The sequence below is a fragment of the Mytilus edulis genome, chromosome 12 (assembly GCF_963676685.1).
Source record: "Mytilus edulis chromosome 12, xbMytEdul2.2, whole genome shotgun sequence".
NCBI classification, from domain to species: Eukaryota; Metazoa; Mollusca; class Bivalvia; order Mytilida; family Mytilidae; genus Mytilus; species Mytilus edulis.
In genome coordinates this window covers 45,509,064-45,536,596 of record NC_092355.1, presented here as the reverse complement: position 1 = coordinate 45,536,596, position 27,533 = coordinate 45,509,064, and the positions used below count along the sequence as shown (strand labels likewise).

General features: G+C 30.5%; 2 protein-coding genes across 10 annotated transcripts in view; one reads left to right on the top strand and one right to left on the bottom strand.

The window, feature by feature from the left end:
• Positions 1-6,485, bottom strand: part of LOC139498612 (vacuolar protein sorting-associated protein 11 homolog) — a 50,702-nt gene extending 44,217 nt beyond the window's left edge. The window contains exons 1-4 of one of the 2 annotated variants that reach the window (XR_011657975.1): positions 6,436-6,485; positions 5,001-5,075; positions 4,411-4,584; positions 2,848-2,898 (exon numbers count right to left, since the gene is read on the bottom strand). Coding sequence is in view for 1 of the 2 variants with exons in the window: in XM_071287083.1 (XP_071143184.1) it covers positions 2,848-2,898; positions 4,411-4,584; positions 5,001-5,075; positions 6,436-6,453 (318 nt within the window). In the remaining variant the exon portion in view is untranslated. The remainder of the gene's footprint in view (positions 1-2,847; positions 2,899-4,410; positions 4,585-5,000; positions 5,076-6,435) is intronic. The other variant, XM_071287083.1, reaches the window with a different exon arrangement.
• A 147-nt stretch (positions 6,486-6,632) lies between these two features.
• Positions 6,633-26,493, top strand: LOC139498610 (uncharacterized protein MCAP_0864-like). Of its 8 annotated transcripts, XM_071287074.1 has the most exons (14): positions 6,662-6,759; positions 6,940-7,126; positions 9,988-10,023; positions 12,221-12,350; positions 12,687-12,788; positions 13,202-13,280; positions 13,930-14,044; positions 14,631-14,815; positions 18,415-18,570; positions 19,412-19,429; positions 20,627-20,788; positions 22,211-22,369; positions 23,111-23,278; positions 25,022-25,379. In XM_071287074.1, the coding sequence occupies exons 2-14, from the start codon at positions 6,979-6,981 to the stop codon at positions 25,232-25,234; spliced, it is 1,671 nt and encodes a 556-aa protein (XP_071143175.1). In that variant the 5' UTR covers positions 6,662-6,759; positions 6,940-6,978; the 3' UTR covers positions 25,235-25,379. The 8 variants fall into 8 exon arrangements, with proteins under 8 accessions (XP_071143176.1, XP_071143178.1, XP_071143179.1 ...); XM_071287078.1 differs by lacking the exon at positions 6,940-7,126 and having other exon boundaries at positions 6,642-6,759; XM_071287076.1 differs by lacking the exon at positions 9,988-10,023 and having other exon boundaries at positions 6,658-6,759.
• Positions 26,494-27,533: the final 1,040 nt, after the last annotated feature.

The following is a 27,533-nucleotide window of genomic DNA, read 5'->3' as shown; positions in this document are numbered from 1 at the left end:
TACCATCAGAAAATTTTGAAAAATGAAATGCAAAATCTGCAATCTGAGACAGTTTCTAAGGCCTTGTTAGGTGGAGTTATTTGACCTTTTATTCCAGTTTCTTCACATTTTGGTTATCAGACATTTTCATTTTACATTGAAAATCCCTAGCCTGGGATCCGGCCCAATCTAGCTGCGCGTCGTATACTGACAAGATTAGCCAGGACCCCAGGCTATGAAAATCCCATGTGTTACAAACACTGTGAAGATTCTGATCAGAAATCTGGATCTCAAAAGTGCTTTCATAATAACAGACTCTGCCCGGTGTCCTAACACTCCCTGGTGTTGGGTGGGGATTGTCCTTGTAAATATTGAACATTGTAAATACGTTAGTGACACATCTCCATTAATCCCGATAGGGAGTGTACACGGATTCCACTGTACCCTCGCAGCTCTCGAGGGGTGCTCCGTAAACGGAGGGATCTACGTACATACATACATACATACAATAACAATATAAAATTTACGTTCTTCCAAATGCCATCACTGTCTTTGAATAATGTAAACATAATTGGGAGGACTTTTATGCCAATTTTTAGCATTGAAATAGCCAGACCATATACAAATTTCCAGGTGGTCCACAGGACTACTGATTAACCATGTTTTAGTAGTCCTCCTAGATTTTAGGGGGGCACCGGACTACCGTTAGTGTCGAACCCTGTCATTTATAAAGCACTATTGCTGAAAATTGCATTTACAGCAAGTCTTTAGAAGGAAACTTGCTTTTCAAGTATGAGGATAAAATGAGCTCAAATTAAATAATATGGGTCTCTTAATTTGCACAACTTTATTTAAACTGCAGTTTATATCTTATCGAAATTATGTTGCCGGTTCTGAACATGTTTCAAAAAAACAAAAAAATGCAAAAATTCTTCTATTAAATGTTACCAACTATCCTTGTAAGACATACATCTGGACCAACAGCTTAAAACTTTAAAGTGTCATCAACAAAAAATTGAAAAATGTTGTTTTGGGGCATTTTGTAAGTTGAAACAGAGGAAATATGGCATTGAAGATTAAAAGTTTTAGAGTGCCTTTTGATCAATTTTTAAAGTATTTTTCAACACAGGGCATTGAAAATGTACTTTTTTCAACGTAAACCAATTAAAAAACTTATCTTATTGAAATGTGGATTCTTTCTTGATTGCAAAAATATATATTTACTTCTAATAAAAATTCAAATGACTAAAATAGACATAATGATTGATGGGAAATAAACTAATAAACAATGGTTTGTTATAATTAAAAGTTTTAAAATTTTTAAACTGTTTCAAGCCAATTCCTGATAAAAAAAAAGTGTACTAATTTAATTGTTGATTAATTACCGATGATTATTGGAAATTTATCAAGTAAATTATAGGCCTTACTTGAATACCTTTTATCTATTCATATTTATATTTATATTCATATTTCATTTTTTTTAAGGTCTTGTTAATCCATTAATCATTTATCTTTCAGATATAATTTACAGAATCACTTTATGTAATGTAGATCAAAAGTAATTGGCAATAAATAAATCTGTCTTCCTTATAAATATCAAACATCTAATATACACATTTGTGTATTCAATTATGAGGTCAAATACTTGTGTATTAAGAATTATATGTATATTGAGTGGTCTGTATAATTATGTAAGACTGAGGTTGATAGGTAATGTGGTCAATTTGATTGGCAGTTTAGGAGGTGGGGCATTGTAATTAAAGGTCCACCTTGTCTCTGATTGTTTAGTGATAATGACACTTGTCAATCATACTAGTTGAATCAATACCCAGTTACCTAATCAAAATGTGTTTAAAAAGCCTGGACATCAACACACCTTAATGACATACATTCTTGAATGAACTGCTCCAATAATATACCAAGTTTTTTCAGTTTATATGTGTATTATGTGCACATACATGAAAACCATAGGGAACTATATTTCAGTGTGAATACATTTAGTAACAGTAGCTAACCTGTCCTGTTGTTAGGGAGGCTGGTGCCTAAATAAAGATTTAGAACAAGTTCTAATCTTTCCAAAAACTAGAAAACATGCTAGTTTTTTGGCCCCTTTTTGGCAACAAATCCTAAACGATTGGGGCAATTACTCCAAAACTCAATCCCAGCTTTTCCTTTGGGATATGGAACCTTGCAGTACAATTTCAGAGAGATCAATACACTTAAACACAAGTTATTGTCCAGAAACTAGAAAAATGCTTGTTTTTGGCCCTTTTGTTTGCCCGTAATTCTTAAACTGTTGGTACCATAACCCCCAAAATCAATCCCAACCTTCCTTTTGTGGTATTGAACCTTATGGTAAAATTTCATAGAGATCCATTCACTTAAACTAAAGTTATAGTCTGGAAATCAAATGTGTCTTCGGATGACGACGATGTGATACCAATATAAACATTTTTGCGTTTGTATAACATTTTTCTAGGTTTTACAAGGAAACAGAATACAGTCATTTTCCAATCAACCATAACTCCTGAATGACCAACCAAAATATCATAAACTATATCAATTATGAACATCATTTTGTCACTATTAATAACATACAACAATTAAAAATTGTTGAAAATTTCAAAAGTTTATGCAATGAAACAACTCCACCTGTCTGCCAGTGCACCATACCATGGCCATGAACCTTTAATCAATTCAGTCGGAAAAACCAAGTTAATAAATCACTTTTAAAAACAAATCCAATCGTGTGACCAAAAATACATCTACATATATCTTTTGAATCCAAATCTAGTTAACAAGATAACATACTTTTAAAACAAAAGTAACAGTAATTATTTGTACATGTCCCGATGTATAAAAGTTTACCTTCTCTAGATTCCAAACTTTGATCAAGGGGTTCACTCCTTGTTCATCTTCCTACAAAATACATGTTGAAAGTTTTCAATAGTTGGGTATGTGTTTTAAAACCTATTTATAAAACAAATCGTATATTCAATTCAGAGTTATTTAATTAAAATAATTTATTTAATGTTCAGTAATAAATGTAGTCACAAGACATCTGTTCCAGTAACCTTGACCCAAATTTTCCTGAGGTGCTAATGCATTTCGAAAAAAAAAATACAATGCCTAAAAATTTGAACAAAGGCAGGGGATTTGAAAGTGAATCTAAATGACATTCAAAATCAGACTTTTGTTGTACTGTTATACCACTGTTTCAGGTTAGGGATTCCGCTAACATGTTTAACCCTCCACAATCTGTATGTTTATATGCCTGTCAGAGCCTGTAATTCAGTGGTAGTCATTTGTTACTATGTTACATATTTGTTTTTTGTTCTTTTTTTTTGTGTACATTATTAAGGCCATTAGTTTTCTGTTTGACCTGTTTTACATTTTGTGATTTTGGGGCCTTTTATAGCTGACTATACAGTATGGGCTTTGCACATTGTTGAAAGCTGTACAGTGACCTAAAGCTGTTAATTTTGTCATTTGGTCTCTTGTGGAGAATTGTCTCAATGACAATCATACCACAAAAATAATAAAGAGGAAACAAGAATGTGTCCCAAGTACATGGATGCCCCACTCTCATTATCATTTTCTATGTTCAGTGGACCGTGAAATTAGGGTCAAAACTTTAATTTGGAATTAAAATTAGAAAGATCATATCATAGGGAACATGTGTACTAAGTTTCAAGTTGATAAGACTTCAACTTCTTCAAAAACTTCCTTGACCAAAAACTTTAACCTGAAGCGAACGGACGGTGGCACAGACCAGAAAACATAATGCCCCTTTACTATCGTAGGTGGGCATAAAAATATATTGTTTTGACGAAAGAGGTGGCGAAAAAAATAATTAAACAGGGGAAACTCTGTAACACATCCTCTTTTTTATATTTTGAGATTTGGTACAATTTAATAATAAATATAAAATAGCATTAAACACATTTTTCTAAAGGTAATTGATGTAACTGGGCCATTTGATTACAACCTCAAAGTAAAAGCAAGTCAGCAGCCCAGTCTTAATACATTTGTGTAAACAACTTAGTCTTAAAGCCCAAATATTCCATGTGTATTGTGAATATATATATGTGTGACCATCAGGATAGTTTTTTAGACTATAAACATAGGAAAATCATTATATAATCAACATTTGATCAATATATATTTAGAGCATAGATTTTAATTCCTTATGATGACCAATGAATTAAATCACCTTTACCGATACATTATTTTGATAGTATGATGCAAATTTTATCCAAATTAAAATAGCAACATGTAAACTATAGAGATAATGGTTTATTTTTTACAAATTGTGACTTTGATGGAGAGTTGTCTCATTAAGAATCATACCACATCTTCTTTTATCTAGATATTGATGTAAATGCTTCTGTTAAACTGGCATATTATTATGTTCTTATTCTTTATACTTACACCTATGGATATCAACAAATTATGTTGTTTCATCTGAAATAGATGCGACACCCTAATCTCATAAGCTTTAAAGCTATTGATCTGTAGTTCTCTATTGAGCATGTGGAGGTAGCCATCATGATCTCCAAATATCAGCTGACCCCGTCCACTAACTGAAGCTGATATATTAATATCCTGTAAAATAATATACACATTCATGGATACCACTTTTCATGGAGTTAAGAAAATTATGTTTATGTGGATATTGATTTTGAGGTTTAGCCAAAGTCCAGTAAATTTAAATCCAGGATAAATTGGCATCCCACTAATAACAATAGAGCTGCAGTAGAGCTTAATGCATGTTATTCACAGAAATTAAACCTTTGCTTTATTCCCTATCTTTGTACATGTTGTTTGTAATTGTATTTATCAGATCCTTGAAATGAAATATTTGTGCTATTGTGCCTATCTTTCCTTCTGTGAAGTTAATCTTGGGAAGATGTCAAGCAGCTTCATACGCTTCTAACTTAACAAAAACTTAAAGAGATAAATAAGAGTGTTTGCATGCCCAACCATTGCATTGTAGAATCTTTCTTGGGACATAATTTTACCTTTAACTTGTCATAAGTTTGACTAGTCTCTGGATCTTTTACAACTTCTTTGTCAAAAAAGTTGAAGCGTCTCCACTGAAATAAGAAATGACGCATAAGCAACTGTGGTAAAAAATGTAGATATAATACTTTTAGTTCTTGAGAAATTTAAAGATGTCTAATTTCTGACCAAAATGGATTAAAAAAAATATGTGACAATTACTCTACTTTAATACTTACTACTTAGAGTTAGACTTCCATGTAGAATGGTAATACAATATCTTGAAATCAACAAGAGTTACTTCCCTTCAATATTAGTTTTTTGAAAATGTATTTTGCCTCATCAAAATATATGTTCTGCTGTGTGGATTGAGTATACATAAAAAATTACAGCAACAACTTCTATTTTATCTAATTTTTATTTCGTGCCATGAAGGCAAGTTTATTTTCAAAATAATAGACAAAAACTTAAAATAGTATAAAATCATCATTCAAGGGAAACAGAGTGATCTTACACTGACACTGTGACGCCAAGTCGGAATTTTCCTTTTTCTAACTAGCACCCAGCCCTTTTCAAATCCTGGCTAGAGTACTGGGGGGTTCCTGATCTCGAAATCGCAAGATTAAAAACATGAAATCCAGAGGTCCTGAATTTAAAGAAATTTGTTAAATCTCGACATCCCTAAATTAGAAAAAAGAATTCCCGGAATCCCTGAGCTTATCTTGACGTCCCGAAAAGGTCTCGATATTCCTCGTAGTTTTTGTTAACTTTTGTACCTGTGAGACTTGTAAATCACAAGTTGTCTCCCTTGTACAGATTTGACATCCCAGTGAAGTCAGTCGACAGGCAAGTTTAAGGAATTTAATAATTCCTTGACAACTTAAATCATCACTTCGGGAATTTTCACTGGCAAGATAATTTACGGGCTGCATACAAAAAATTTAACGGTGACATACCATACACCTTATCGCTATTCCCGGCTGACCCGTCCGCTTGAACTTTTGACGTCAACAACAATCACTTTTCCATTGTGGCGTCAGACATTTTGTTTTATGACGTCAAAATTTTACGGGAACCTGTGTGATTTCCAGCAATGGCGGACAAATAGCGATAAGGTGTATTGGTTTCTCTTAAATTGACATAATCACAAACTTATTTATTATTGATGCTCCCACCACGGGCATCCATGCATCATTGGAAGATGGAATAATTCATCCATGGCAGTTGAGTCACAGATATAGGCCCAGTTTAACCGATACAGGGCAGTTATCAGGTTTCAAAACAAAGTCAAAAAGGTTTTGTAATTTATGTGTACGTGTATTTAGTGGATAGTGTAAGGATAACTTTCAAATCAATGTAATTTTATACACCAATTGATTTTCATATGAGGATATGTCAAATTTTTGAAAGAAAGATATCATAAAGCGTTAACTTTTTAAAATAAAAGACACCCACTTGTAAAAAAGCAGCCATTGCATTTAATATTTAGCAACAATTATAAAGCCGAAGTTCGGTATAAAAAGGGAAAATGTCAAGACAATTGTTTTCAAATATAAAGAAAAAATTAATTAAAATTTTTTTATGATAATTTGCAGAATTCATGTATCTAATTGCTATTGATAATTTGGAAATGAAAAATACGAAAATAAAAACTTTACATTTGTTGCCCATTGCAACGAAAACCGCGTCCCAACTTGTCAAAAATTGTAAAAATGTCCAGGATTTCTTCTACTTATGGAAAGCAAGAAAGTTTAATGTCATCTCAGAAGTCTTTGGGAGGTTGGTAGGATTTACAATCGGAAGGAAACTGATACTTCGTTTTATCGCATGCATTTAAAGATTGAAGTGTTTTTTTCGGTGACGTACATATATAACCTTTCACCCCTGTAATCCAAGCAAATACTACTATACCCCGCCTCCTTTAGACAGTAGTGCATTAATTGTACACTTTGTAATTAGGTTAAAAATCCATTGGAACATATACAATATAGAAATACTATGACAGAAAGAATTTCTGCACCAATGGGTACACAAACTGCTGATGTTATTGAATGGAGCAGGTCATTGAGATCAAGAAGTCCTTCTCCATCCAGGCAGAATGTTAGGTCTCGTAGTCCATCACCCTCTCGACCTTCTACAGACAGAGGTTGGTAAAATCAGTATTAATCAACAGAATTTAAGATGATATATTTAAAGAAATATACATGTAGTTCTAAAAATAGTTTCAGTAATTACAAATACGACTGCATGATGATAGATTCATGTCACTGCATGTTTTTAACTTTTAATAAGTTAAATGTTTGGGATTCTAAGACCCTGTTCACACTAGCATTTTTTTTAATCAATCTAATTTGAATTGATCTAAATAATGAAACCAGTTATAACGTTCACATTAATTTATCTTTAATCATAAGGATCTCTAGCTGTCTAATCTGAACCACTGTGTTCACACTACAATTAAATATGCAATCGATCTAACCTATTTACCTGTAAAACTGCAAATATTGTGTATAAATAGAAAAAAATAATCAAATGTATGTGTTGGTGCTCTGATACATCATGATACACACACTTAAAAAAAAATGGCCAAAGTTATTGTTTCTCTTGACAGTCACCGTATTCTTGTAGTTTTCAATAATTTTGAAACAAAAAACTGTAGCAAGGAAGATACACCATAAAGAATTGCTGTGGTTCCTGAAAAGAAAAAAAATCAAAAACAACATAAGAAAGGAAGCTAGACACACAAATTTATTTTAAAAAAATGATACGCTGTTTTGTTTTAATTGGCAAAGGTCTGTTTTCAAACAGAGAAATATTGGTTTAATAATGAACCACCCATTTATACAGTGATATTGCATGTATGTAATTACACTTTTAAGAATTGACGCTATACATGTGCATAAATTATTTTTGGTTCAATCGTAAATGTACATGTAGTTCAAACCGATCTTTGGGTTCACATTTAAAGTTAGATTGGTTCACCTTAGATCATTTCAAATTAAAATACCTCTTTTGGTGTTTTAGTTTAGAAGGATTAAAGATCTATTCAAAGCGTTCACAAAAGCCTTTAAATCGATCTAAAGTGAATCCATCCAAATGTCCTTGTGTGAACACTGGGTCTAAATTTAAGACATCATCATTTTCAGTGTGTACATGTACTTTGTATTGTGTAAACTTATTGAATGAATGACACCTCAATCTCCTACATGTACAAATGTTTTTGTCTCTTTGACACATACCCCATTTCCATTCTATTTTATTTATATGTACATTTTGTACATGTACATGTAAAAAGAATGTAACTCTTTTGACTGTCACAGTTATTTTGTATAGATGGTGAAGCAATGAATTTCTTTATGACAGTTTTCAAAAGATTACAACCATGATGTTTTATTTGTTTAATTATTTAAAAGCCAACTATACTAATTGATAATATTCATTGTATGGAATGATTGCATGGTGTTCAAGTGTCTGGCAGGGTTCAATTGACCTTGACCTCATTTTTATTGTCCATTGACTCCATTCATGGTTGATGTTCAATTTTCTTAATAAACATTTGATCTCATATATTGACACATACCCCATTTCCATTCTATTTTATTTATACATGTATGTACATCACTACATGTATAAATAATAGGCTAACTACAAATGTATATATATTTGGTGATCAATTAGGCATAAAATTCCAGTGGGTGCACACTTGTTTACTTTTTTAAAGTTTTTATGCCCTTTATGGCAATTTTCTCTATTTTTTACTTATTTTACCACTTTTTATTCATTATTTACATAAATAACACCATTAATAAGCTATTATTCTTGATTTTTTTCTTGCCTTTGTCACACTGGAGTGGAAGGAGGCATTAAGTTTGACCCTTGTCCATCTGGATGTCCGTACATTACATATGTATTATATGCAATTTATATTCAATTCTTACAATGTACATGTACATGTAATTATATTTCCACCAACCACAGATCAAGTTTGAATTTGGGAACTTTAATTGTTCACTAGTAAATTACTTGTCCAATAACCAAGGGAAAAGTAGCTGAATTTGCCATATACATGTATACATGTATGACTAGCTGGCATTCTTCTTTTTTGTCCAGCCTTCAACATCAGTCGAAAAAGCGAGACATAGCGATCCTACATTTTGTTGGCGGCGGCGGCTGCCACAAATATTTACTCTGTAAAATTTTTAATAACTTTCTTAAACTATCCTGGACAGAAGCTTTTTTTTTATGATCATAAGATAGTATACAGAAGTAAATTTTGATAATTTTTTTTTTCTATTTTCCTAATTTTACTTATAAATGGACTTAGTGTTTCTGTCAGGAAACAATACATCCACTCTCTGGTTACAGTTTTTAAAATTTTAATAACTTTCTTAAACTATCATGGATTTGTACCAAATTTTGACAGAAGCTTGTTGATGATCAAAAGCTAGTATCTCAAGGTTATTTTGTCTAAATTTTGTACCTGTTTAAACGTATTTAACTTATAAATGGACTTAGTTTTTGATCCAGTTATCATTACATACAGTCTGCAGTTAAAGTTTTAAAACATTTATTAGATTCATAAACTATCTTGGATTTTTATCAAACTTGGACAGAAGCTTCTTACAATCAAAAGATAGTATCGAGAGGAATACTTTTATTAATCTTTTTGATTGTTTTTGTACATGTTGAGCCTGCGATTTACAGCAAAAGTAGACTAGACACCAGGTTCCGCGGAACCCATACAAATTTTGTAGTCAACATACATTTATTTTGTTTAAATGGTGTTATTTTAACAACTGCAAGATGCTGATATATTATTCATACATGTACATGTATGTCAATCAATTATGATATATTGTAATTTGTATCTTACAATCCAATTTTTCATTGATCCTGATTGACAAACATAGTACAATGTATCTTTTAACTAATAAGGGTTACTATATTTTAGAACATCTAAACCTAAAATTTTATTTGTGTTAACATTTTTACATTATATACATGCAGTTATTGGAAACTGGAGGAGGTCTGATATGGAGATAGGTACATGTATAAATTACATCAATTGCTTACTTATAATTATAACTATGCATGTTTTTTATTTCCTTAAGCTTATATTTAAATGTACTGATGATGGTTTCCTTAAATTGAAGCAGGTAGTGTACATTTTTTTACAGTTTAAAGTATAGTGGGATTGAAAAGTATTGAAAAGGCTCAATTTTTAGCTGCTCTCTGAACCTAAGAGCACTCTTAAATAGGTTTCAGATTCTACCAGATTTAACAGTCAGTGTAATAGTCAATGCTTGGTTTTGAAGGTACAAAAAATGTAATAGTCATGCATGTATACTATGATTACCTCTTCGTAGACCTTTCAAACTAAAATTTAGTGTCCTAATGACAATGTTTAATCGAACATACTGCTGAGGGGAAAGGGGAGAGGGAAAATTTTGCTGGTTTAAATACATTTAAATCCTGGTATTGGCCATGGGTACCCAGTATTTTAAAGAACAGTATATATGGTACTTTCAAAATATAATTGCTTGTTCAAAAAGTTTTGGTTGAAAAGATATGTGTATCAATTGCCTCCCCTGATCCATATTAAATTTTCAGTTTGCTTGATATTATTTATCATGAAATTTTATTAAATTCTCAAACAGACCTGCACTTAGCTTTTTTTATTTTTATCGATTGGATTATGATTTATACTGTCCATGCCATGTGCCAGAAATTTATTAAAGATCCACAAATATTGCTTGTTTTTTATTTAAATGCTTCCAACAAGTTCACATGCATGTTTTATGAACTTTTCACTTATTTAAACCTGCTTTATTGTATTTTTTTGCGATATTGTGGATTTATCTTTATTTGTGATATATATATATAAAGTTGATTTAGTTACTTTAAACATGTTGATGAGCTTAAGGATATAAACATAAACATGACAAATATCTTAAAAAAACTGTATACTTTTGGTATGGCAATGGCAATAATGTGTTTGATTAGGAAAACCATTGTATCGTTGATGTTGTAACATTTGATTAATGCATTCACAGTTAATCAAAGGTGGCTCTCAGGCTTACTGCTTAAGTAATATAATCTGTATTCTGCTTTGAATAGTAAATGGGTTGTTAATTACTTAATAAATAACATTATTTCTAGACTCATGAAAACTAGACTGTACCGTATTCGGCCGTGTATAGTACGCATTTATGTATAGTCCCCCCATTTCATCGCCTCAAAATCGAGAAAAAAAGTTTTGTAAAACATTTTTTTTTTTTTTTACTGTTAAAGTCTAGTTCACTGTAAAAATCCATGTATTTTATAAAAAAAAATAATTATGTTTTATTTATTTCATGAAAAAAAAGTGGTAGTTTATCAGGTTATTTATAATTTTATAAAAGTATTTATTAATCATAAGATCCCTTTTAAAATCAACATTTGTCTAAGTATGTCCAAGCTGATATATAATATTACAGAAATAATTTGAATATTATGGAACAAAAGAAAAAAAAGAGATCAAACATCTAAATTAATTAGCAGTAATCAAAATTTTAAAACTATTTAATCTTATATAATCTTTTCATTCATCATAATATTTAACACCTGTCAAAACTTGACATCATTATTTAATTGCCACACACCCATACTTAATCCTTAATTACCCCTCTTGATTACCTATGCAGGTTGTCACACCTTTACTCTGAATACTCAATTTTGAAGAGAAAAGTTACAAAAGAATAAGAATTAAATGAAGTGAATATAATAAACTTTTTCAATATACATTATTAATGCAGAAAAAACGAAATTTAAAAAAAAAAAATTTTTTTTTTTTTTTTTTTAAATTTCGAAAACCGTCTATAGTTATGTATAGTCCGCACCCCTTGTACAAACTACATATTTAAGGAAAAAAAGTGCGGACTATACATGCCCAATTACGGTATACAGAAGCGTACAATCAATCTTCAACACGTGCACTAAGAACTGTTCTTATGCAAATATTAACAAAAAATGAAAATTATCTGAAGGTTTGTTTTGACCAGAAGATTTAAATGTTTAACTAATGCTTTGTTTATGTTGACATTGGCTTTTCAGAATTATGGACTGCCAATTTTGTCTGTAGAAAAAAGTGATCACAAAAAAATTACATGTAGGTAAAGATATGAATTGGTTTATAAACAATCTAGAATTTGTATATAGTCTTTTGCAGTACATGTATTAAGATATTTTTCTCGTTATCCAGGAAATTACCTGACAGATGTCCAGAAGTCAATGCCAGATTTTACATTTAAGAAAACTAAGAGTACAAACAAGATGAGGAAAAGCACAGGCAGTTTAGCTGCTAATTTTAATTCTACATCAACATCTAATCAGTGAGTTCACCATGTTCATCGTACCCTTTACAATGTTTTAGAAAATGTAGAATCTTTAGTTTATTTTTTACTCTTTTTTGGTATAAATTAAATTGTGATTTATTTTTAATGCTCAGAATAAGTAATGTATATCTTGTAACTTTTGCCATGGTGCTATTTGAATTTTTTTTGGTATTTTAATGTGTAACTTTACATGTAAATGCAAGACTATAATTTATTTTTTAGGGAAAAGATACTATTTTAAATTCCATAATGCTATTCAAATAATAAAATACTGGGGAGATGTGTCTCTATCTAAAACTCAGATGACTCATTTATCATTATTTTATTTTTCAGGAAATCAAAGTCAAACTTGGCCAATCTAGATAACATTGAAGCAGAATATATAAAAAATCTACAGCAGCAAATCTACTTCCTGGAACTAGAATCAAATTATCTATATCCTTTATAATAAAGCAATTTATATTCAAGGAAGGATACAGATTGGAAGTAAATTATTTTGATCATCACAACATCAAAGGAGTACTCTGATTGACCATTTGTTTAAGCAAGTCTACATTTAAATGTACATTGAAAAATGAATCATGCACACAATTTTGCATGACTTATTTGAAAAGATAACCCATATCCCATATAAAAGGTTTACAAGTCAACATAACCTTCACCTTCATTTCCTGCTTGAAAGAATTAAATAGAAATGTCTGAATATAAATTAAAAGAAACCCTTGAAAATAAGTAACCATAAGTAACCATCAATGAATCAGTAGTTCAACACTAAAAAGATATACAGTGAGTCAATGATGCTAGTCCTTGATAAATGACTTTTACTTATTTTTTCTTAACTTGACTACTCGAGACCAAGCAAAGAAAGCAACAGAAATGCATCCAAAGATGACAGCTGAGGCAGAGAGAATGTTAACAAAATTAAGAGTAAGTACATTGACTTTTTACAGTACACTGGACATGGAAATGTGATAGTGTCATCAGACGTATATGGTGTCCTATAATTGACACATATTCTTATTTAAATATTGTCATATATATGTATAAAGGCAACTGTAGAATACCACTGTTTAAAAAAAACATCAATTAAGTGGTAATTTCTAAAATTAAAAAATAATAAATGAAGTTGTTACTTGATTATAGTATTAAGTAAAATGTACTTTGTATCCAAATCTATCTTATTTAATCTTCTATCAATCCGTGCACATGAGTTATGTACGTTAAAAGGCGACTGTACAAAACATAAAAAAAAGGGGATTGTAATTGGGTGTTATTGACATCCATAATTATGAAAAACAGCTTCTGACCTACTGGCCCAAGCTAATTTTCAGTGACTTTTAAACTGAGGTTAATGAGTGTTCCATTGTGTATTTCATCTTACTTTATATATACATGTATATTTAAACACATAAAAAAGTAGCTTTATTTCCATATGCTGATGTTGTTATAAATCAGACACTTAAATACTATATGAAGTAGGATATTTTTGTCAGCCCTCTTCCTATTTTAATCCTAAGGATATCATCTTTATAAAATAGTTCCTTTCATATTTACATGGAGTTATATATATTATCAGACTATGCAGCTAGAGATAGATAGTTTACAGATGGAAATAAAGAAGAAAGAAACAATAATTGCAGTGACCAATACTGAGAAAGAAAAAACATTTGAGAGGCTGCATGATGAAGAAGGTACCTTTTACATTAAATATAAGACAGTAGAATATGGTATACTGCGTCACCTGGCCTATCCATTCTTCACTCTGTCATTTTGTCATTCTTTGTGTCTGTTAATAACTTTTTTTTTAAATATTTCCCAGCTTTTGGATTGTGAGTGATTTTTATATTTTGTCTGGAATGTTATTACAATAGGTTGTATTATCTTAGATATTACCAGATTTCCCAGGCAGTCACTACCTAATTGGTATTACTTCGAATTTTTATTATACTTATGAAGTATGGATTTAAGGGATATTTGAGCGACGTTACATCCAATATCTTGTTTTCTTTAGATTATTATACAGAGTAAGATTTGTGTTCACTGTATATATTCTGAGCATAAAATTGGTTTACTTAAAACATTCATTACTTTAGATATCTATAAGTCAAGAGATGCATTTATAACTTCTCTGATGTGAAAGAGGTTTTTTTTGTAGCTATTCACATAAACTGTCTTTTTATATAAGACTTCTTGAAGTATTTTTTTTTCTATGTGATCCTTTGAAATGTATACATTGTTAGAACTAAAAATAATTGTAAATGAATGCTGAAATTTTAGCTGCCAGATCCAGAGATAAGAGAAACCTAATGGATGAAATAATAGAGCTTAAGAAAGAGAAAGATATGATGGATAGGGAATTAAACCAGAAAGATTCACAGTTGTTTGATGCCAAAACTGAGCTTGATAAGAGTGCAACTGCACTTAAAAATGCTGAAATAAAAATCCAGTCCCTTAGGAGTCAGGTAATAGACCATAGTAATGACAAAACAATGAAACATGTCAAGGAAAATTGGTACCTACAAAAAAATATGAATCCACATTATCACTGAAACTGGAAATACCCATTCTAAAAATGAATAGATCAAAGTATAATGCATCAGATGCAAAAGATGTAAATTAATACTCCATATAAGAAAACTTCCGAGATATTAAAAATAGTTTTAGACTTAACAGAGGTTTAGCTAGCTGTAAAACCAGGTTTATTCCACCATTTTCTACATCAGAAAATGTCTGTGCCAAGTCAGGAATATGACCCTTGTTATCTATTCGTTTTTTGTTTTTGAGCTTTTTAAATTTCCATTTGATAAGGGACTTTCCTTTTTTGTAATTTTACTTTTAGAAGTTATAATGTGAGCATATGTTCAGGTTGCTTTGAGAATTTTGTATTGTTGCTGGATTGTGTATTGGATTTCATCATAGTTGTTGTTATGTTCTGTAGATACATCAAATCTTAAAAGATCTTTCTGAGAGGGGTAGAGATACTTCAAGACGTGATGTCTTATCTGACAGTAAAGTCAGAAAGTATGATCTATCGCCTATAAGGAGTATTTTGTCTGACGGAAGTTTCAGAAAGTATGATGAGTCCCTCCCTAGAAATGATAAATGTTGTGAAGTCTTGGAGAGTAATTCTGAGAAGTATGAAGAATATTCTGACAAGCATATTAGAAATTATAAGTTGTCATCTGATAGTGGTGTTAATGAATATGATTTTTCATCGATGAGGAAAGTAACAAGATTTGATTTACCTCCTCCTGAAGAGGAGGTCTGTACTGAAAGGGGAATATTTAAGATTGAGGGATCCTCTGTAAGTACAACAGCATGATGCATGAGAGGAGATATAGATAATGTACTAGTCAATAACATGGGGAATTATTTAAAGTACTATGTATCCCCTTGCGTCAAATAATGCATGGGGATATAATGGTAGTATTGTTCTTCCCTGGAGCATTTCTGATGAGAGGATGACAAGTTTTTTTGATGTTGCATATAGGGGGGAAAATGAAAAGTTGGAGGCATTTGACATACAAAAAAAAGGGTAAAGGGAAAAAACAGCCATGTGTAACCCCTATTCAGACAGGAGAAGATCAGGATGCTTCATATTTTGTTACAATACAGATACCTTATGTTACAAAGATTCCATCTGTCATATGCCCATTGTCCTTGACCTCATTTTTTATGGGTCAGCAAATAAGGATAAGCGAAAAAATATATAGCGTAGCTTTTGGATAAGAGAAGTAGTTTGGTCAAAGGTACATGTACACAATAAGGAATTTTGATCTTCAGTAAGCAGAATTGTTGTGTGGGGTCATTTAACAGTTTGGGTTTAGTCAAAATACATTTTGTGATTTATTTGATAGCGATACATGTAAACATGCCTGTATATTAATTATATATATATAACTTATCTATTATTTTTATGCATGAATAATAGAATTTTTATATGTTCAATATATTGTAGTAGATTTATTTATTTTGACAATATCTTTTTCTATTATGCCAATACAATTATTTCAAACTAGAAATTAGATTTTTTGCAAAACAAATGAAAATATGTGCAATCATTGTTTTATATGATTTATTTTATATATATGACATACTGAGGAAATTAGTTTATAATTTTTATACGCCCGTCAAAATTTTGACGGGACATATTATGGTATACAAATGTCCGGTGTCCGTCCGTCTGTCTGTCCGTCTGTCTGTCCGGCGTAAACATGTTGCACCGTAACTTGAGAACGACTTATCTAAATTTCATGAAACTTAATATAGTTGTTTTTTATGATGGTCAAATGATCTGTATACTTTTTGGTGAAAATAAGATTTAAACTTTTTAAGTTACGGCACTTTGTAACTAAAACAGGGGTGTGTTTTTTTTCACATGTCGCACCGTATCTCAAAAACGGTTCTTGATTATTGCTTAAAACTTTACACATTTCTCAGTTATATTAATCTTAATATCTGTATACTTTTTGGTGATGATTCAAAATTTCATTTTTGAGTTATTGAGTATTTTGTAAAAAAGGGGGAGGGTTTTTTACATGTCGCGCCGTATCTCAAAAACGATTTATGATTATTGCTTAAAACTTTACACACTTCTTTGTTATATTAATCTCAAGATCTGTATACTTTTTGGTGATGATTCAAAATTACTTTTTTGAGTTATTGAGTATTTTGTAAAAAAGGGGAGGGGGTTTTTACATGTCATGCCGTATCTCAAAAACGATTTATGATTATTGCTTCAAACTTTACACACTTCTTTATTATATAAATCTAAAGATCTGTATACTTTTTGGTGATGACTCAAAATTTTATTTTTGAGTTATTGAGTATTTTGTAAAAAAGGGGAGGGGTTTTTTTACATGTCGCGCCGTATCTCAAAAACAATTTATGATTATTGTTTGAAACTGTACACACTTCTTTGTTATATTAATCTAAAGATCTGTATACTTTTTGGTTTGATTCAAAATTTTATTTTAGTGATATTTGTAAAAAAAAACAGGGTGGGGGGTTTCACATGTCCCGCCGTGTCTCAAAAGCAATAAATGGTGATTGCTTAAACTTTCTCAGAAACTATTTATGATTATTGCATAAAACTTCCACACAAGACGTCGGGCGTATCATGTGCTCATGGCGCAGCTGTTTATTTAGGATTATACATACAAATAATCCAATTTCAAAATAAAGGGATTTGGTATGATTGTCAATTTGACAATGAGACATTTATTCATTTTGGACAAAGATGCAAACAATGAACAATTACAGTATGGCTTTCAACAATGAGTAAAACCCAAAGTGAAATATTTTAAAAGAGTAAAACAATTGCACCATTTATACTTCAACATTGAACAACATTTATTTTCCTATGGTCCTGGTAAGTAGTTTTATTTTGAAGACATTTACTGTGTATATTTGATAGTTGTCCTATTAATTTTATGGGTTATGGGTCTCAGAAACTATTTATGATTATTGCATAAAACTTCCACACAAGACGTCGGGCGTATCATGTGCTCATGGCGCAGCTGTTTATTTAGGATTATACATACAAATAATCCAATTTCAAAATAAAGGGATTTGGTATGATTGTCAATTTGACAATGAGACATTTATTCATTTTGGACAAAGATGCAAACAATGAACAATTACAGTATGGCTTTCAACAATGAGTAAAACCCAAAGTGAAATATTTTAAAAGAGTAAAACAATTGCACCATTTATACTTCAACATTGAACAACATTTATTTTCCTATGGTCCTGGTAAGTAGTTTTATTTTGAAGACATTTACTGTGTATATTTGATAGTTGTCCTATTAATTTTATGGGAAGCAAGTACTTTGACTGAACAAATATTTCTTTTAATAGCTTCTGTAAAAATGTTGGAGAACAAAACAATTATTTCTGTTTATAGACTTGTGACTATTGAGACCTTGTATTTGTCCTCTTGATGTTTGGTTATTTATGTTGTTGGGTTGTTGTCTTATTGACATCAAACAACTGTTTTAGTTCATATTATAGCTTTTAAGAACTACTTCATTGATTGCAAATACTTGTTCTTCTGTTTTAGCTGGAACAAAGAGGTGAACAACATAATTTGACCCAGATTACTTTAGATGAGAAGAGGAGTGAGTTGTTGAGTGTCCAGACACAGCTGAGGGAGCTGGAAGATAAATACTACAATAACACTTTACAAATACAAGACAAAGTGGCTAACGACTTAAAGGTAATAATAATAAACATAGTCCTTTAATAGTCTATTAGTACATTAAGAGCTTTAAACTACTCATTTATGAACATGTCTTCTTTAAAACAGACATTTCTTTTGAGGCTTATACAAAAGCTATTAAGAAAACTAATAGTTGTTGAATAAGAAATTGATATCAACAGGAATTCCATTAAATCAAAAGTAAAATCTCAGATTAAACAGTTTAATTTGATGATAAGGCAAGAATTTAAAATTGTTTGCATTTTCCACCTACAAGGTTGATTTAATTTATAGGAAACTTTTTTCAATATCAATTCTTTTATTAATTGCTCACAGGTTTGATTTTTAGTTGTATACCTCTCATTTTTTATGGTGCAAATAATTCAAACAAACAAAGAACTATGAAAGAAAATAGAACTTCAGAATTGATTTAATTAATACATGAATCATAACCAAATACCTTAGAATTCTTATCAATGTTGGACATTTAAATTATTTCGGGATTATTTTAATTCTATCAATATTCCACTTTATGTCCAGTTTTTTAGTCTTTATCTATTCTGAAAAAGTTTGAGCAATGCATCAATTATTGAACCTTCCATTATTCATTCAAATAGACTTGAATATTAATACACTTGTAAATCAATATAGATTGATTTTCATAAACATAAACTAAGCCAAAGGTCATCTATGCTAGCTGATTTCAAACCCAGAGAGTTTGAAATTTAAATAAAAATGTGTTGCAAATTTTTTTTCAGTGTTGAAGGGGAGATAAATCTTCACAAGATTTAAAAAACCTAAAAACAATTTACTTTATATAAGGTGATGGATTTCAGTAACTTTGATTCATTTCATACAGGTCATTTCATCAAATGAGGTACAGTTTATTATTTGCCAAGTGTGTGTATGCAGTGATGTGTGAACTAACATTTTTTTCCTTTCATTTTACAAAACCAAATGTTTGATTGAAGCACTGCATAATAGATAAAGGGATTTTTTCTTTCACAATTGATGTGATACATATCTTTCTTCACACCTACACACACACTTAGTAAATAAAATTATTTTTTTCTAATAATTTTAGCTCATTATTTTAGGTGCAACTTCTTAGTAAGAGCTTTGACATATAATTATTGTTATAGGAATTTAAAAAGATATGTTATTGCAATTATGATGAAAAAATGCTGCTTTATGATTTTACAGGCACGACTTTTAAAATTTGAATTTAACAGTTTGCTATTGGTATACTCTTTAATTATTTCCTATTTTTCAATATTGAGACCTTTTATTGCTTATTTTACTATATTGGTTTTGCTCATTGGCAAAGGCCTTACAGTGGCCTATAGTTGTTTACATCCTTGTCTGGTCACTAGAGGATAGATGTCACATTGGCAATCATACCTTATCTTCGTATTCTTACAAATTAACTTAATATTTTTGAATAACACAGTTTCATTCTCCAACAGTGCTCTTTTAAGTTTATAAGTGCATATTGCATGTAACAATTTTCAAACCTTTGATAAAACCTTTAATATTTTAGCCTTGTTTATTATAGCATGGAAGTTATGTATCTTATTCATAGTCAATTTACCCTGCATGTTAAGTCTGAGAGCAACAATTAATCAATCATAGCTGATTTTAATTTTTACAGCCCTTTTGTTGATGTTAGTCATCACAAATGCTTCTTTTGATTGTTCTCAGTTCTAGATTTGTTAAAAATTATTTTAGTAGTAATATCTCGTAGCTGTTCCCCAGAAAGATGCTGGAAGTTCCTCCTGCATCTGCTTGTGTGTAAGTGTATGTGCTTGTGTGTAAGTGTATGTACCCATTTGTGCTACTGAAGACAATTCATAGATACTAAAAGCCTCAACCATTTAATTATTTTTATAGGTGCATCTTTTTTTGACTGGTCTTAGGGTTAATCTAAGTTTTGCTCTCAGCTATCAAGAATGTATGTTGTAGAAGTAATTGAACTTGATTGGTTGTGAAATGAAACTCAAGCTAAGTAAACAATAAGATTTTAGGATATGGATTTGTTCAGGCATTATATAATATTCAGTGCTCTTTTTATCAGGATGAGATTCGTCTGTTGAGACAGAACTTAAAGGAAACAGAAATGACAGCAGAACATGATAGATACATGAAGTCCAAGTTGACTGATGATAATGCCAATCTTGTCAGAGAAAACGCTTTACTTACTCAACAGCTTGGGGATCTACAAAAAGAAGTTGAAAGGGTATTATGTTAATTAATTATCAAGACTTTAATGATTATAGAGAATTAAGTGGAGAAAGGGTATTGTGTTAATTAATTATCAACACTTTAATGATTATAGAGAATTAAGAGGAGAAAGGGTATTGTGTTAATCAACACTTTAATGATTATAGAGAATTAAGAGGAGAAAGGGTATTGTGTTAATCAACACTTTAATGATTATAGAGAATTAAGAGGAACAAAGTTTGTTGTTTGACAATTCCATCACTTTTCTTTCTTTTTGCTGCTTTACTGTTGTCCTAAATTATTACTATTTGTTTTAGACACTTAATTTGCAATCATCATCAGTGCTTAGTTATTTCTCTTTAAACTTGAGGATTTTTCTATCCAAATTTCAAAATCTCTGGTATAAGTCTATATGAATACCAAGCAGCTATATTAATGATTCATTTATGGACAAAAAAAAATTTCTTCAGAAAAGCAAAATTCCAGATATTTGTTTATTTTTCTTTATTGAATCTAAATGAGGTGGAAAATATCAAATTTTAAAAATCTGCATTTCTCACAGAATATGAGACCATGCCTAAATGAGCTTTTTATTATCAATTAAATTAATCATCACAAATCAGTAAAAGATTTTTTTATTTTTAGTTGTAATGTGATTGTAATATATGTCCATTGTCATTGACCTCATTTTCATGTTCAGCAACTCTTTGAAATAAAATTTGTTTTGTTATGTTCATTTCTCACTCATGATGAGTAATAGGATAACACTAAATGGTACACTGGTTCCTTGCTGGGCTTACATGTTTTTTAGACAGGGTTCACCTCCTGACCAGTCTTATTAAAACCAGCTCTCAATATCCACTTGTGTTTGTAGATAGTGAGGCTGGTTTTAATCAGACTGTCTCCTGACCTCATTTTATGGATCCGTGAACAAGGTTAAAGTTACATGATTACGTCCATATCCCAGATACTATAAGCAGCAGGACAACTGAATGTGGTGTATGGAATGATTGTAAGGTGTTTTTTTTAAGCACTATAAGCAATAGGCCAATGAAATGATTGGTTGGTGTACAGGTATTATCTCAGATGTTGACTTCATTTTCATGGTTAATATTGGTCGATGTTTTGTTTTCATGTTTAAGTCTGTTTTCAATTACCATAAGCAATAGGTAAACTTTATTTGGTGTATGAAATAATTGTAAGGTGTACATATCGGTCTTTTAGTATTTACCTGACATTTAGTCATTGTCATGGATCTATATACACGTAAATGCTATCTTTATGTGAGTTAATAAAACCTTTATATTTAAGACTTTCAACATACAATCAATGGTCATTAAAGGAGGCGAGATAATTCAGCTTGTGCACTCTTGATTTACCTAATTTGTTATACTTCATGATTAAAAGAAATAATATGTTGATACCTTTATTATATCAGGAACGTGGTGCTAGGCAAACTACAGAGTCAAGACACACTCAGAGTCACAGTGAATTAATACAATTAAGAGACAGGGAAAAAGATGCCAAGTTTGAAATAAGTCATCTTCAAGAACAACTTAGAAAAGAACAAGAGAAATCAAGACATTATTTAGAAAATGTAAGTCAATATGATTGTCATCTTTAGATAAATAAAAAAAATCAGATGATTGATGTTCTCAAACTATTATCTGATTAAACATTAAAATGTAGAACTTTAAGAAAAATAGGAAATTTTTATCAAATATAAAATACCGGTATGGATTGTGCAGTAAAATATTAGGATATAGAAAATGATAAGTACTCACTCTTGCTGCAGACATTTGAACAAAAAAGGTAACCTGTATTAGATTATCTGACCATTTGGGAACATTTTCATTTTATGTTAACTATGAAAGATATTGAGTGTGAATCTTCTATTATGTACATTTGACTGTAAGATATGAAGAAATAACATAAAAAATGAGTAGCACACTTAATAACCTGTGTTGCCTGTTATTTTAAAGTGTACACCACATTTTTGATGTTATTTCAAATAGACAAAAAAATATTACAGTCATTCTTTATAATTTAATTCTAAATTCCCTTTTATGCTGGAGTAAATCGTAAAAAAACATTCACAGTCACATGACAGAATTATGTCTATAGCTGATAGACAAAACACTGTCAACCAATCAGAAAAAACATTACATTACATCCAAAATTTAATTATCCGCATTGATTACAAAATTAATAATCACTACATACAATGAACAACATGCTGTATAAATAACTATTTATATGTATTTTTTAAATCTTTGACAGGATATGAATTATAAAACATGGTGTAAAAACATATGAGGAAAAATTTCTTTAATTTCAGTTAACAAAGACAGAATCTAGCACTACCACAACAGAACTGCAACTAAAGACGGTAAAGAGTAGAGTTTCAGAGTTGGAAAATTTTCAGCATGCAGTAGAAAGGGAATGTGAACAACTACGCAAAGATAAACTGCTTCTGGTGGATCACGTCTCAGAAATACAAAGAAAGGTTAGTTTGATAGAGGAGGTTGTGTTTTGTCTTACCTCTAATTACAGAATGCAATCCGTAGACAGCATATATTATATATTATAAGAACTCAGATTTATATATTGAGATGGTAGAAGACCAGCTGCGACCATTTTATCAGTTCTAAATTGAAATATAAGTATCTACAGATTTAAAGTTAAATATTTTTCTAGTTGACTTTTAACCTATGGACTTAATTAATATTGAGCTGATCTTTATTTTTTAATAGGATAATAATCAGTTGCAAATCATATATTAGTTTTGCTATTCAAAATCAAAGATTCAGTTTTTAACATTATGGAAAAATAAATGTTTCTATAGTACAGCCAGGTAATCAAGACATTTCTTAGAAGTTCAGATGATCTAGTTTTTTCTCAGTAGTCGGGGCTTTCCATTGAAGCCGGTAGTCGGCGTAAATCCGCCGTTTACGGTGGCTTCAAGTGCCAGCTACTTCACTGACAAAAATCTAAATTCAAAAAGAAAAAAATATCTTTTTCAAATGTTTACAGGCAGCCGAAAGACGTATTGCTGCAAAGTTGCGGTCACGGAAACAAGGATGAAAAGTCAGTGTTTACCTTGGGCTAAATATAGTTCATATGAATTCAGGTCACTGATTGGTTGTCTATTTAAAGTCAGAATGCATCGTTTCTTTTCAAAGATAACAAGAGAGACGTTCCGGTGGTCATTGAACATTAACAATAGAGACGTTCCGATGATCATTAACTTGTTGGCTTTTTTTGGCTTTTAAAACGTGAAGACAATCACTATTAGATAGGATGACAATCTTATGTTATGGTATAATATCAGTCAAATTAAAGAAAGTGTAGTAGATCATATTTTTCAGAATCTGGAAAACAGTACCTTTTTGAAGTTCATTTTTCAAAACCCACGTGGTGTTCAGAGAATCAAGGTCAAAAACGAAAGTAGAATATTGTCGACTCGACCTCAAATAAATAACATTTCTAAATGATTTATGTATCCCACTTATTGAACAGTTTACAAAAAAAAAGAGAAAATCAGAGGATATATCAATTTTCTGTCAATGCTTGAGAAATAATTGTATGATTTAAATACGCGTAACAGTCTTTAGAGAGAAAAGGGGGTCATTTGTTTACAAATGCACGTAGTTATGCAAATTAAATCGATCAAGATTTCTAACAAACCGAATTATTATATAAATAAAACTCCTTTAACAGTAAATGAATTTTAAGCATAAGGTAATAAAAATAAAAAACTATAACATAAAAAAAATGAAATTTCTTTGAGATTTTTTTTCTTTCTTTAATTTCATACATAAAGAATTGTCATTTGAAAGATAAAATTAGGTGCCAGGAGATTGCGAGAATGCAGGATTTTGCTCTATTTATGCCAGAGCTTCTTGGGGCCTTGAGCCGCCCCCAAACCCCCGGCCGTAAGGCACCAAGCTTACAGCTTGGTGGGCATCCGGCTTTGCCGAATGCATGTTACAGCCGCCTATAATTTCAACTGAGCCTTCTACTTCATTTTCAGGGGAAAACCCTGAGTAATTCTAAGTCTTCTTATATTGTACATTGATTTGCAATAAGTGCTATGTTGGGCCTATGCATGAATTGTTAAAAAATAATATGAGTAAATAGTATATATAAAGGCCACACAAGAATGCAAGATCTTTTATTTATCTGACAAAGAAGCCTTTAAGACTTATTTTAATTTCATGACTCTATCTGATTTTTTCTTCATTTTTAGCTTGAGTCAAAGGAGCAGGAGATAATGTTGTTAAGATCACAGAACCAGACAATGGAAGGCAAGCTTCGGGATACAGATAGAATGAGTATGATGGAATCATCTATGCAAAGTCAGAAATGGGAAGAGTTTGAAAAGTTGGCAGAAAGTATGAGGTCATTGTCACATACAATGTCCCATACTGGTTCCTCTACAACCAGGATCCAGCAGTACTGAAGGATGCAACAAGAATGATTATGATGACTATATATTGATATATATTTATTTATTTAAGTTACTCAGTTGCTACATGTTATGTAGAATAGTGCTTTTAAAGTTAATTGAATGTCATCTGGTATGTTTGTAGCATTTGTATGATTTCCTTCAAAATAAGTTTTAGTAAAATATGATGAAATCATACAAAGTTTCAAGTTTTAGAAATAAAAAAAGGCACTAAGTCATGGAGGTCGAAACAAGTTACCCTCTTATGTTCAAGGGTTAAAAGTTAGACATTAATAACATATCATATAACAGCATAATTGCTCTTAATTGATATATTTTAGCTGCTGAATTCACCAAAAGTTGTAGTGTATAACTGTCATCTTGTTGGATGCAGAAGAAAGTGTATATATTTTTTTACATCTAATAAGTTTTGCATACAGAGTTATAATTGTGGTTAAAGGGAAATAAATCAAATAATTTACTATGCTATTTTAGGACTTATAACAATTACAATTCTAATTATGATAACTTGATTAAAATTGTATTGATTTTATCTAATCTTTCTTAATTTTATGCTATTTTTTAATCAGTTAGTTTGTCTGTAAAGTGACAAACGTATCAGAGATAATCTTCAAGATTTTGCTAAAAAATGGTTGCAGACCATGAAACTGAATTCTGTTATCAGAATGCAGGCCTATAGCCAAATGGATCTGAAGGGGGTTATTTGGGGTCATGAATCTCAGACTTTAAACTTTGATAGTAATCTATACCCCCCATGGCTTTTACGAGTGAGGAGTGAATTTTTTAAAACTCACTGATATAAAATTGTGAATGGAAATGGAGAATGTGTCATAGCTACTTCTGTCAAGAATGTACATGTATTTAAAAGGAATCCAGAAAAAAAGATATGGGGAAAATCAAAAATAAAATATATGTGATAGGACAATTTTTTAGTGGGTTAATATAATGAAAATGTAAGAGTTTAGACAAAGTGACTCTGTTTTAATTAATGCAACGAGGTATAAACAGCTTTGGACACCAAGGAAGTAATTCATTTTTTTTTTAATTATAAAAACACAGTTAGTTTTCTATCTGAATGGATAATTTTCATCTTCATACATACAAGATGTACTTTCATAGGTTGTGCATTGTAAATTAAAGCACAAGTGGATTTCACATCGATCCCTCATTGCAATTTTTCAATACTTTACTTATTTAGATTTTTAGTTTAAACATATTTTATTTGATCAAGTACAAATCGGATAAGACACAAGTCAAGCAGACTTATGAAGTCAATTGATAATCTATTTTGTCTATGCTGTTATTGATGTTGACATTGATAACAGCATGTGGGCCCTTTGTTTTTGAAAATTATTATTAATCTCCAAGGAGTAGCATGATATGAAAAATTATTACAAATAGAAAATCAAAGTAAAAATATACAAAATAGTAATAAAGCCAGATTATCCACTGATTTACCTATATCATAGTTCTTATATATAAGAATTTTTAAATCAAACAAATTTAACTACAATAGATATAGGAAGATTTGGTGTGAGTGCCAATGAGACAACTCTCCATCCAAATAACAATTTGAATGTTTGTTATTGGTAAAGAAACACAACAGCTATTTGTCATATAAAATGAAGTATGTAACATATGCTAGATAAAATATTTTATTCTGCCAATTGCTTTATCTGAATTACTAAAATGTACTGTTACCTCTCTTGTTTTCTGTTCAATATGCCGTCCACTTTTTATTGCTGTAATTATTTACATATTTTATGCATGTTTTTATTGTTAATTAAATGATACAATTTTAAATGTCTGTTACATTCCGTTCAATTTGTATGAGTATTTAATTTATTTTGTGAATATTAACATTGTTGATAGTTTTAGTTCAGAAATATTACATGAATTATGAATAGTTAGATTTTCTTGAAGAAGATTGGAGTTTTGAGTTACATTTTATATTTAGATATTTAACACATATTATATTTTTATTTGATTATTAAATAGTCTGTGATAATATTAGTTTTTAAATTCTAATTAGTAAACTCAAACGAACATAAAATATTTATCAAATAACCACAAACTCTTACATTGGAGACGCCACTTGCAGAGACAAGCACACATTTTATTATAAATATGAGTATAATGTTGTGTAAAGTTCATATAAATACACAGGTATTATTAAGCAGCTTATACGTGTACTGGTTTTCCCATACTAGTGGTCTACAAATCTGAAAATAAATAATATATTAATGATATTATTTATTTGGCAAAATGCTACTGTACACTTTGACAGCAATGG